The 12,195-nt window shown below is 47.7% G+C and overlaps 1 protein-coding gene across 1 annotated transcript in view; it reads right to left on the bottom strand.

The window, feature by feature from the left end:
* Nucleotides 1–7,283: 7,283 nt before the first annotated feature.
* HSPBAP1 (HSPB1 associated protein 1) overlaps nucleotides 7,284–12,195 on the bottom strand; it is a 74,678-nt gene continuing 69,766 nt past the window's right edge. Inside the window, exons 7-8 of the mRNA XM_075318750.1 lie at nucleotides 11,551–11,661; nucleotides 7,284–8,341 (exon numbers count right to left, since the gene is read on the bottom strand). Coding sequence (XP_075174865.1) covers nucleotides 7,979–8,341; nucleotides 11,551–11,661 — 474 coding nt within the window. The 3' untranslated portion in view covers nucleotides 7,284–7,978. The remainder of the gene's footprint in view (nucleotides 8,342–11,550; nucleotides 11,662–12,195) is intronic.

The following is a 12,195-nucleotide window of genomic DNA, read 5'->3' as shown; positions in this document are numbered from 1 at the left end:
TATGAGTACATTTGGTATAAAAAGAAGTGAGAAAAAAAAAACCTTTATAACACTATATTAATCAAAAACATTTGAAATATCAAAAGGTGCACTACACAATGCCCCAGAGGAAGCAAGGGCGAAACGCGCGTCGGTGCGTGGGGGCGCTGGCTTTGACCTCATTTCATTTCTAAGGTCATGTTTATCTATACGCTTATAACTTCATAGTTGCTGCTCTCGGCTTTACTGTCAGTGAGATGTGAATATTTCCACCTAATGGGATTCAGGACGATTGCACTTGCACTTTACTACTATCTGTATTTGTCTCTATATTTGTTTCTCATTCAGCCTTCCTTCCCAATGTGTACAGCACCTTATACTATTCTAAATGTATGGAAAATAAGTATTTCATCCTCTGCAGATTTTGCAGTTTTTCTTCCCCTACACAGATCTGGAATTTTATCGTAGGTCTGTGACAAAATCCAAAATACCCAGAAAATCACAGACCTGATATTTTTTTTCCTCTTCTGCACTCGTTTGACCTCGTTACCTGTATAATAGACCCCTGTCCACACAATCACACTCCAACCTCTCCACCATGGCCAGGACCAAAGAGCTGTCTAAGGACACCAGGGACAACATTGTAGACCTGCACAAGTTGGGATGTGCTATAGGGCGATAGGCAAGCAGCTTGGTGAGAAGACAACAACTGTTGGTGCAATTATTAGAAAATGGAATTAAGACAAGATGACTGTCAATCTTACTCATTCTGGGATGCCATGTAAAATCTTGCCTCGTGGCATATGAATGATTCTAAGAAAGGTCAGGAATCTGCCCAGAACTACAAGGGAGCACCTAATCAATGACCTGAAGAGAGCTGGGACCACACTCTCACAGATAACTGTTAGTAACACATTACACCGTCATAATTTAAAATTCTCATTCTGTTTTCAGTAAACAGTAGAATGATGACTTCACCATAAAGCTCTGTCTTTGTCTCATCTGTCCACAAGACACTTTGCCAGAAGGATTTTGGTTCTTCATGTACATTCTGGCTTTTTTCTGTCTCGGTGTCAGCAGTGGGGTCCTCCGGGGTCTCCTCCATAGCGTTTCTTGTCTTTCAGATATGGATACATAATTTGCGCTGACACTGATGCCCCTGAGCTGTAGTTTGAATTTCTCTGAACCTTGATTGGGGCTCATCCACCATTCGGACTATCCTGTGTTACAACCTTCCATCAGTTTTTCTCTGCCATCCACGTCCAGGGAGATTAGCTGCAACACCATGGGGTGTAACCTTCTGGATTATGTTGTGCACCGTGGACAAAGGAACATCAAGATCTCTGGAGATGGACGTGTAACCTTGAGATTGTGGATATTTTTCAGCAGTTTTGGTTCTCCAGTCCTCAGTTCACACACAGAGACACAATGCAAGGATTGAGGGAACTTCTCCCCTTTATCTGGTTTTAGGTGCGATTTCCATATTGCCCACTCCTGTTACTTCCCACAGGTGAGTGTGAACGAACATCACATGCTGGAGACAAAGCTGTGTACCCACCAATTTTGGAAATATGACAACAATTTTGCCAGGTTCATTTTGGGGATTTTGGGTGAAATTATCTCCAATTTGTCTTTTATCCTTCATTTTTTTGTGTTATTCTATTACACAAAGGAAATAAACCTGAGTATAACAAAACATGTAATTGTAATAATATTCTGGAACAATTTCAAGGGTGCCAACACTTCTGGGCAGGACTGTATCATTTGTTACTATTGTCACTTCCGTCTTTTTGCGCCGTCTCCCTCCACCTCTTCTGCTCGTCTTGTCTTTTTTGTTTTTTAAGTTGTCTTGTTGCAGTTTGTTGTTGCATTTATTAAAATGTATGTTTTGAGCATTTGGTGTTATTTAGTCCCTTATGGATTTTTTGTAGGTGAAAAAGTTGTTATCGTTATATGTGCGCTTGTAAGACAATGTTATGTGGGCACTATATGGTGGTATTATATGGGGTCAGTATGTAAAGTAACATTTAATGGACACTTGTTGGGTACTACATGGTGGTAGTATACAGGGGACGTCGGCTCAGTGATCCCTTTATGGATATTCCCAATATTGGTAACGTTATAACAAGGGAGTTTACCTCAGCAGTGATTACACCCAGGCGCATTCAAGTGGATAACACCATATTATATAGTGGCGTCTGATGGCGGTAATAACTGATCGTGAGTGGATTCTTTATCCTGTATTTTACTTGGTGACAAAAAGGGGACAAGGAAGAAAGGGGAGGAGGAGGAGCAAAAGAGGAGGGGGAGGAGGGGGAGGAGGAGGAGGAAAGGAGGAGGGGGAGGAGGAGGAAGAAAGGAGGAGGGGGAGGAGGAGGAAGAAAGGAGGAGGGGGAGGAGGAGGAAGAAAGGAGGAGGAAGAAAGGAGGAGGAAGAAAGGAGGAGGAGGAGGAGGAGGAAGAAAGGAGGAGGAGGAGGAGGAAGAAAGGAGGAGGAGGAGGAGGAAGAAAGGAGGAGGAGGAGGAAAGGAGGAGGAGGAGGAAAGGAGGAGGAGGAAGAAAGGAGGAGGAAGAAAGGAGGAGGAAGAAAGGAGGAGGGGGAGGAGGAGGAGGAAAGGAGGAAGAAAGGAGGAGGGGGAGGAGGAGGAAGAAAGGAGGAGGAGGAGGAGGAGGAGGAAGAAAGGAGGAGGAAGAAAGGAGGAGGAGGAGCAAAAAAGGAGGAGGAGGAGGAGGAGGAGGAGCAAAAAAGGAGGAGGAGGAGGAGGAGCAAAAAAGGAGGAGGAGGAGGAAGAAAGGAGGAGGGGGAGGAGGAGGAAGAAAGGAGGAGGGGGAGGAGGAGGAAGAAAGGAGGAGGGGGAGGAGGAGGAAGAAAGGAGGAGGGGGAGGAGGAGGAAGAAAGGCGGAGGGGAGGAGGAGGAAGAAAGGAGGAGGGGGAGGAGGAGGAAGAAAGGAGGAGGGGGAGGAGGAGGAAGAAAGGAGGAGAGGAGGAGGAGAAAGAAAGGAGGAGGAGTTTGGAGTTTGCTATAAGGCTCCTAACATACCTGAACAAATAGAGGGTGAAATGCTGGAACAAATTGAAAAGGCAGCTAATAATAATAATCGGGTTCTTATTATGGGGGATTTCAACTATCCAGACATTCAGTGGGACATAGAATCTTCTGGTTCTGCTAAAAGCTGTAAGTTCTTATCTACCATTCAAGACCATTTCCTCTCTCAGATGGTAGATGAACCGACCAGGGGAGATAATTTGCTAGATTTGGTCCTGTCAAATAGACCGGATACAATTTCAGATCTACAGGTCCGGGAGCACTTGGTCACCAGCGATCATAATATGGGAAGCTTCAACATAATATTCAATAGAACATTTCAAAGGGGAAATGCTAAAACCTGGAATTTTAGGAAAGCTGATTTCAACAAATTAAGCGAAGAGCTTAAATGTGTAGATTGGGACAAAGTCATGGTAACTGGGGATACCGAACATAAATGGGGAAAGTTTAAGGATATACTACTAGAGTCCTGTAAAAAACGTATACCCAGTGGTAATAAAATGTCCAGGAATAAAAAGAAACCACTATGGATAAATAAGACTGTACAAAGTATAATAAAACAAAAACAAAGAGCATTTAAAATCTTAAAGGCTGAGAATACAGAAATAGCATTGCAGGAGTATAAAGATATCAATAGGAAATGTAAAAAAGAAATCAAACAAGCAAAATTAGCTACTGAAACAAAAATCGCCAATGACATAAAAATAAATCCCAAAATCTTTAATAAATACATTAATGCCAAAAGGAAAACAAAGGATAGTATCGGCCCCTTAAAATATAATAACAAGTTAGTTATAGAGGACAAACAAAAGACTGAGATATTAAATAGGCATTTCTCATCTGTATTCACCAAGGAACTGACTGTACCAGGGATCATTCAACAAGTGAAAAATCAAAGTCCACCACCCGATATAATTAATTTAACACAAGATGAAGTACGCCTACGTCTGAGTAAATTAAACATTGACAAATCCCCAGGGCCAGATGGCATTCATCCACGAATATTGAGGGAATTGAGCTCCGTAATCGACAGACCGCTGTATCTCATATTTTTAGACTCACTTGTAACAGGGTTGGTGCCTCAGGATTGGAGGATTGCTGATGTGGTACCGATATTTAAGAAAGGTAAGAGGGTAGATCCAGGCAACTACCGTCCAGTAAGCCTGACATCAGTAGTATGCAAAGTTTTTGAGGGCATTTTAAGGGATGACATGCAAAAATATATTGCAGAAAATAATATGATAACTGACAAACAGCATGGATTCATGAAAGATAAGTCGTGTCTGACCAACCTGTTGGGGTTCTATGAGGGGGTCAGTGCAAACCTGGATATTGGTAATGCAGCTGATGTGATTTATTTGGACTTTGCAAAGGCATTTGATACTGTACCACATAATAGCCTTATACTAAAGCTCCAGATGCAAGGACTAGGGGACACAATATGCAACTGGGTAAGGAATTGGCTAAAAGATAGGAAACAAAGAGTAGTCATAAATGGTACATTCTCTAAATAGGCTATAGTCAGCAGTGGGGTGCCGCAGGGATCTGTACTGGGAGCAGTGGGGACCTCAGGTATCTGTACTGGGAGCAGTGGGGGCCGCAGGGATCTGTACTGGGAGCAGTGGGGGTCGCAGGGATCTGTACTGGGAGCAGTGGGTGCCGCAGGGATCTGTACTGGGAGCAGTGGGGACCGCAGGGAGCTGTACTGGGAGCAGTGGGGACCGCAGGGATCTGTACTGGGAGCAGTGGGGGCCGCAGGGATCTGTACTGGGAGCAGTGGGGGCCGCAGGGATCTGTGCTAGGACCGATTCTTTTTAATCTCTTTATTAATGACCTTGTGGATGGGATTGATAGTACAGTGTCAGTCTTTGCCGATGACACCAAACTATGTAGGATATTAAAAACTGACCTGGATAGTACAATATTACAAAAAGATCTGGATAAGATGTCAGAATGGGCAGATACTTGGCAAATGAGATTTAATGTTGATAAATGTAAAGTAATGCACCTAGGACGGAGTAATCCTATAGCTGCGTATACATTAAATGGAAGTAAACTCGGGACTACAGAACAGGAGAAGGACTTGGGTATTCTCATTACAAATAAGCTGAGCAGCAGCTCTCAATGTCAGGCAGCAGCTGCTAAAGCAAACAAGATTTTAGGGTGTATAAAAAGAGAGATTAGATCCCGTGATCCCAACGTATTGTTACCCCTCTATAAATCACTTTTAAGGCCACATCTGGAATACGGGATCCAGTTTTGGGCTCCACATTTTAAAAAGGACATTCAGAAGTTAGAGTCAGTTCAAAGGCGGCAACTAGACTATTACAAGGAATGGAGGCCGCCCGTATGATCAGGAATGGAGGCCGCCCGTATGACGAGTAATGGAGGCCGCCCGTATGAGGAGTAATGGAGGCCGCCCGTATGATCAGGAATGGAGGCCGCCTGTATGATGAGTAATGGAGGCCGCCCGTATGAGGAGTAATGGAGGCCGCCCGTATGATGAGTAATGGAGGCCGCCCGTATGATGTGTAATGGAGGCCGCCCGTATGATGAGTAATGGAGGCCGCTCGTATGATGAGTAATGGAGGCCGCCCGTATGATGAGTAATGGAGGCCGCCCGTATGATGTGTAATGGAGGCCGCCCGTATGATGAGTAATGGAGGCCGCCCGTATGATGAGTAATGGAGGCCGCCCGTATGATAAGTAATGGAGGCCGCCCGTATGATGAGTAATGGAGGCCGCCCGTATGATGAGTAATGGAGGCCGCCCGTATGATGAGTAATGGAGGCCGCCCGTATGATGAGTAATGGAGGCCGCCCGTATGATGAGTAATGGAGGCCGCCCGTATGATGAGTAATGGAGGCCGCCCGTATGATGAGTAATGGAGGCCGCCCGTATGAGGAGTAATGGAGGCCGCCCGTATGATGAGTAATGGAGGCCGCCCGTATGATGAGTAATGGAGGCCGCCCGTATGATGAGTAATGGAGGCCTCCCATATGATGACAGGTTGAAAAAGTTAGATATGTTTAGCTTAGAAAAAAGACGTCTCAGAGGAGATCTCATTTATATGTATAAATACATGTCTGGTCAATATAAAGGACTGGCACATGACTTATTCCTTCCAAAGACAATACTAAGGAAACACCAGGGGCAGTCACTGCGAGTGGAAGAAAAGCGATTCCGACAGCTAAATAGGAAAGGGTTCTTTACAGTTAGAGCGGTCAGACTGTGGAATGCCCTACCACAAGAGGTAGTAATGGCAGATACTATAACAGCTTTTAAAAAAGGGCTGGATGATTTCCTCAGTACACACAACATTGTTGGTTATAAATGACTTAGTGACTAAATGTAGAACTGGTGGAGGAAGGTGAACTAGATGGACCTAGGTCTTTTTTCAACCTAAGTAACTATTGTAAGGAGGAAGAAAGGAGGAGGAGGAGGAGGAGGAGGAAGAAAGGAGGAGGGGGAGGAGGAAGAAAGGAGGAGGAGGAGGAAGAAAGGAGGAGGAGGAGGAAGAAAGGAGGAGGGGAGGAGGGAGGAAGAAAGGAGGGGGAGGTGGAGGAGGAAGAAAGGAGGAGGAGGGTGGAGGAGGAAGAAAGGAGGAGGAGGAGGAGGAGGAGGAAGAAAGGAGGGGGAGGTGGAGGAGGGAAGAAAGGAGGAGGAGGGTGGAGGAGGAAGAAAGGAGGAGGAGGAGGAGGAGGAGGAAGAAAGGAGGAGGAGGAGAGGAGGAAGAAAGGAGGAGGAGGAGGAAGAAAGGAGGAGGAGGAAGAAAGGGAGGAGGAGGAAGAAAGGAGGAGGAGGAAGAAAGGAGGAGGAGGAAGAAAGGAGGAGGAGGAAGAAAGGAGGAGGAGGAAGAAAGGAGGAGGAAGAAAGGGGGAGGAGAGAAGAAAGGCGGGAGGAGGAAGAAAGGGGGAGGAGGAAGAAAGGGGGAGGAGGAAGAAAGGGGGAGGAGGAAGAAAGGGGGAGGAGGAAGAAAGGGGGAGGGGGAGGAAGAAAGGAGGAGGAGGAAGAAAGTAGGAGGAGGAAGAAAGGGGGAGGAGGAAGAAAGTAGGAGGAGGAAGAAAGTAGGAGGAGGAAGAAAGGGGGAGGGGGAAGAAAGGGGGAGGAGGAAGAAAGGGGGAGGGGGAGGAAGAAAGGAGGAGGAGGAAGAAAGTAGGAGGAGGAAGAAAGGGGGAGAGGAAGAAAGGGGGAGGAGGAAGAAAGGGGGGAGGGGGGGGAGAAAGGAGGAGGAGGAGGAAGAAGAAAGGGGGAGGAGGAAGAAAGAGGAGGAGGAAGAGAAGAAAAAGGAGGAATAGGAGGAGAAAGAGAAGGAAGAGGAGGAGTAGGAACATTAACAGAGAAGAAAAGGCTCCATAGAGGTGAAAAACAGCAGTCAGGTTCCAGACACCGACACTAAAAGCGATGATGAGAAGAAGACGTCTCTTTTTATAACTTTTTGATACTTTGTTACATTTTTATTATTTTTTAGTATTATACAAACCATAAATTATAAAAAATAAATATTTTGTGGAAATCAAACATTAAAATTGTAAAAAATCTGTACAGAAACCCGGGCGGTGAGGAGCACGGGCACGACGGTCCACCGTCTGTTATCAGCCATTACTTAGGGGTTGGGGGCGGGGGGAAGACTGTAAGACAGGTGAGTACAATCTATTACTCCCTGTTATCAGCCATTACTGGGGGAGGAGACTGCAGGACAAGTGACTACAATCTATTACTCCCTGTTATCAGCCATTACTGGGGGAGGAGACTGCAGGACAAGTGACTACAATCTATTACTCCCTGTTATCAGCCATTACTGGGGGAGGAGACTGTGGGACAGGTGAGTACAGTTTCAGGCCAGGGAGAAGTTCACAGTATTATGCCATCTATTGTTCTCTGTTATCAGCCTCTGTTATCAGCGGCTCCTCTGCACCATTATAGTCATCAGACTTTGTGACCATTTTGAGGTTAACTCTTTCCTCCCCTCCTGCTCACCAGGAGCTGGGCGACCATGCTGACCACCCGCGGGTGCAGCAGACAGTCCAGCAGCTCGTCGCTCGTTATGTCATGCGTTTTGGCGTCTGATCTCGTCGTCTTTTTTTCTTCAGATTCCTCGTTAGTTAATGAAGGTAACACAGGGACAAAGCACTGACTGACCCGAGAATGGCCGCCCCAGCCCGGCCGCTCCTCCTCCCCCCTCCTCCGCTTCATATCCGGCTCATCTCTATCAGCAGCGTTTTCGGTCTCGTTTTCCGCCATCTTGTGCTCCGTGAAGGCAGAAACCGCCATGTTCAAATACTGGATGTTCGTTTTGTGAGTCGTCGCCCCATCCTGCAAAACACAGAGCATGGAAGTCAATGAAGGGTTAATAATCATCAGATGCCGCCGAGCTCATATTATTCGGGAAAAACTGCAGAGCCGGCGACTTCTCCGGTGATATTTCTGCCTCTCCCGCGTCCGTCAGCAGATTCCGACCTTCACACGAACAATCACAGCTCTCCAAAGTCCAACGTAAGCAGAACCAGCGCCGGATCCATCCTACACCTGGGGAGACGCCACCCGAACACACCGGAACAAAGTCCGATAGTCCGGCAGAACCGGAGCCGTGACCAGTAATCAGGCTCCTCTGATAGACATCTACAGGAAGGTCACCAAAAGTCAGCCTAGGTATAGTATGAATGAACTGGGAATCATATATAGTAAGGTAGTCTCCAGACATAAGGAAAAAATACCACCACCCAATTTTCCATACATAAAAATGGATACTCTGATCTGTATCAATACAGGCAACCAATTCACAAGAAGATCAGATAACAAGATTTCATGTAAAAAATTACTTTATTTGTCAAAAATGGGTAAAAATGAACAAATGGAGTATAATAGCAGAGAGGATACACATGATAGGCATACCAAAACAGCTGGGAGCAAGCAAGCGTGCAGTAAAAAAGAGAACCATAGAAGAGCCTTGTAAGAAAGTATATGGGACGCCAGACACAGGGGATATACCCAGGCACAATCCCAGATCAACAGAGTACAAAAGGCATCATATCAGTGGCAAACAGTTGTAGATCAATAAGCACACATACTCACAGCAGGTAATGGCGCCAAGTCCCATCCGACGCGCGTTTCAGCGTCAGCCTTCGTCAGGGAGGGGGGACTTGGCGCCATTACCTGCTGTCAGTATGTGTGCTTATTGATCTACAACTGTTTGCCACTGATATGATGCCTTTTGTACTCTGTTGATCTGGGATTGTGCCTGGGTATATCCCCTGTGTCTGGCGTCCCATATACTTTCTTACAAGGCTCTTCTATGGTTCTCTTTTTTACTGCACGCTTGCTTGCTCCCAGCTGTTTTGGTATGCCTATCATGTGTATCCTCTCTGCTATTATACTCCATTTGTTCATTTTTACCCATTTTTGACAAATAAAGTAATTTTTTACATGAAATCTTGTTATCTGATCTTCTTGTGAATTGGTTGCATCTACAGGAAGGTCCAGATTATCAGACAGTCTGGATTATTGGACAGGGATACAAGAGGACACATTGTAAAGTCACAGTCATCACCACCAAGGTCTGGGCTGGAAATTAACTCCCGATTGTCCCTGAACTGGGCCCTAGGTAATGAATGGTCGGGAGGGATGAGCGCTAGTCAACCCCACAAAGTCCTAAAGAAGACACACGAAGCACACACAGGGGAAAGCAAACAACTAATCTCCAAGATAACCCGGGAAGAGGAACAGCCACACTCAATGTTTCTCCAGAAGAATGCAAGCCGCCTGCTTACAACAGGAGCGTACAGAAACTATCACCAGCAAACACCAAGGGGAAATACAGATACAAAAAGACAGAGGGCGAGGGTCCTAAAGGGGAAAGAGTAAACCCTGACAAAGAAGACACAAAACTCTATTCACACCAGAGGGAAGGATGGAAAATCAAGGAGCAGTTTATGCAGCGACCTTCTGCAGCCGGACACCACAGGGCTGTCTGTCAACCGTGACACAAATATTCTGGATTATTGGACGGGCATGGAAAAGGAAGCAAAATAACAACTGAGGCTTCATTACTCAGAGGGATGAACCGCCCAACACAATAGATGCTGATGAGAAATCATCCAACAGGTGCTCTGGCGGCAGCTCCCCCCGGTGCACAGGTGCGCAGCTCTAGGAGAGTCACCGCCAGACTCCTCTGTATCCTCACTGCCATATCGTAAAATATAAAGAGTCTTACTTTATCAATATTCCATTAATAGGAGTAAAAGGATCTGAAGATACAAAACAATCTGACACATATATCTGCCTGTGCACCCGTAGACGCAGCATGCTACCGTGTGCTAGTGTCAATTTTCTCATCCTCCTCTCTTTGGACTCCTCTGTCCTCCTCCCCCCTCTGTCCTCCTCCTCCCCCCTCTGTCCTCCTCCTCCCCCCTCTGTCCTCCTCCTCCTCCTCTTCCATCCTCTGTCCTCCTCCTCCTCTTCCCTCCTCCTCTTCCATCCTCTGTCCTCCTCCTCTTTCCTCCTCCTCTTCCATCCTCTGTCCTCCTCCTCTTTCCTCCTCCTCTTCCCTCCAGACTCCTCTGTCCTCCCTCCCTCCAGACTCCTCTGTCCTCCGCCTCCTCCCTCCAGACTCCTCTGTCCTCCCTCCCTCCAGACTCCTCTGTCCTCCTCCTCTTCCCTCCTCCTCCTCTTCCCTCCTCCTCTTCCATCCTCTGTCCTCCTCCTCCCTCCAGACTCATGTAACCTTGCAGTCGTCATCACTGAGCAGAGTTGCAGTTCGCTTCTTTCTTATTCATGTCAGATTCAGAGGAGTTTTACTCCTTTGTAGTAAGCGATGACTCTGCGTCTCTCAGTCCTGGACTCCAGATATTACAGCTCCTGGTTAACTCCAAAATTAAAGGAATTTTCCAGTTATTTTTGGCAGATCATATATCAGCGGGTGACAGAGACTGGCTGATGAGGACGAGCAGCCGGGACTGTGTCCATAGTAACCAGGCAGTCGGGCAGGACTCGGGGCAGTCGGGCAGCGCTCGGGGCAGTTGGGCAGGACTCGGGGCAGTCGGGCAGCGCTCGGGGCAGTCGGGCAGGACTCGGGGCAGTCGGGCAGCGCTCGGGGCAGTCGGGCAGGACTCGGGGCAGTCGGGCAGCGCTCGGGGCAGTCGGGCAGGACTCGGGGCAGTCGGGCAGCGCTCGGGGCAGTCGGGCAGCGCTCGGGGCAGTCGGGCAGCGCTCAGGGCAGTCGGGCAGCGCTCGGGGCAGTCGGGCAGCGCTCGGGGCAGTCGGGCAGCGCTCGGGGCAGTCGGGCAGCGCTCGGGGCAGTCGGGCAGCGCTCGGGGCAGTCGGGCAGCGCTCGGGGCAGTCGGGCAGCGCTCAGGGCAGTCGGGCAGCGCTCGGGGCAGTCGGGCAGGACTCGGGGCAGTCGGGCAGCGCTCAGGGCAGTCGGGCAGCGCTCGGGGCAGTCGGGCAGCGCTCGGGGCAGTCGGGCAGCGCTCGGGGCAGTCGGGCAGCGCTCGGGGCAGTCGGGCTACTTCACAACCTGCACTCACCTCGGTGGGGTTCAGCCAATCACCGGAGCTCTCTGCACCCTCCGCAGACTTAAAGGCACAGACCACCGTCCTGGTTATGGCCTCCTCCACCCGAGCCGCGTGGTCAGAATCCTGCAGCACAAACAGGACAACGTTGTTATTACAAAGAAGATCCAGAGACGTATCACTGTGTTTTCTGTGGTGTTACATAGGACTGCAGGTGACATCTACTACATTATCTGTACTCAGAGATATCACTGTGTTTTCTGTGGTGTTACATAGGACTGCAGGTGACATCTACTACATTATCTGTACTCAGAGATATCACTGTGTTTTCTGTGGTGTTACATAGGACTGCAGGTGACATCTACTACATTATCTGTACTCAGAGATATCACTGTGTTATCTGTGGTGTTACATAGGACTGCAGGTGACATCTACTACATGATCTGTACTCAGAGCTATCACTGTGTTATCTGTGGTGTTACATAGGACTGCAGGTGACATCTACTACATTATCTGTACTCAGAGATATCACTGTGTTTTCTGTGGTGTTACATAGGACTGCAGGTGACATCTACTACATTATCTGTACTCAGAGATATCACTGTGTTATCTGTGGTGTTACATAGGACTGCAGGTGACATCTACTACATTATCTGTACT

Source organism: Anomaloglossus baeobatrachus, chromosome 7 (assembly GCF_048569485.1).
Source record: "Anomaloglossus baeobatrachus isolate aAnoBae1 chromosome 7, aAnoBae1.hap1, whole genome shotgun sequence".
NCBI lineage: Eukaryota > Metazoa > Chordata > Amphibia > Anura > Aromobatidae > Anomaloglossus > Anomaloglossus baeobatrachus.
Note: the sequence above shows the minus strand (reverse complement) of the source record. Positions and strands in the feature narration are given on the sequence as shown.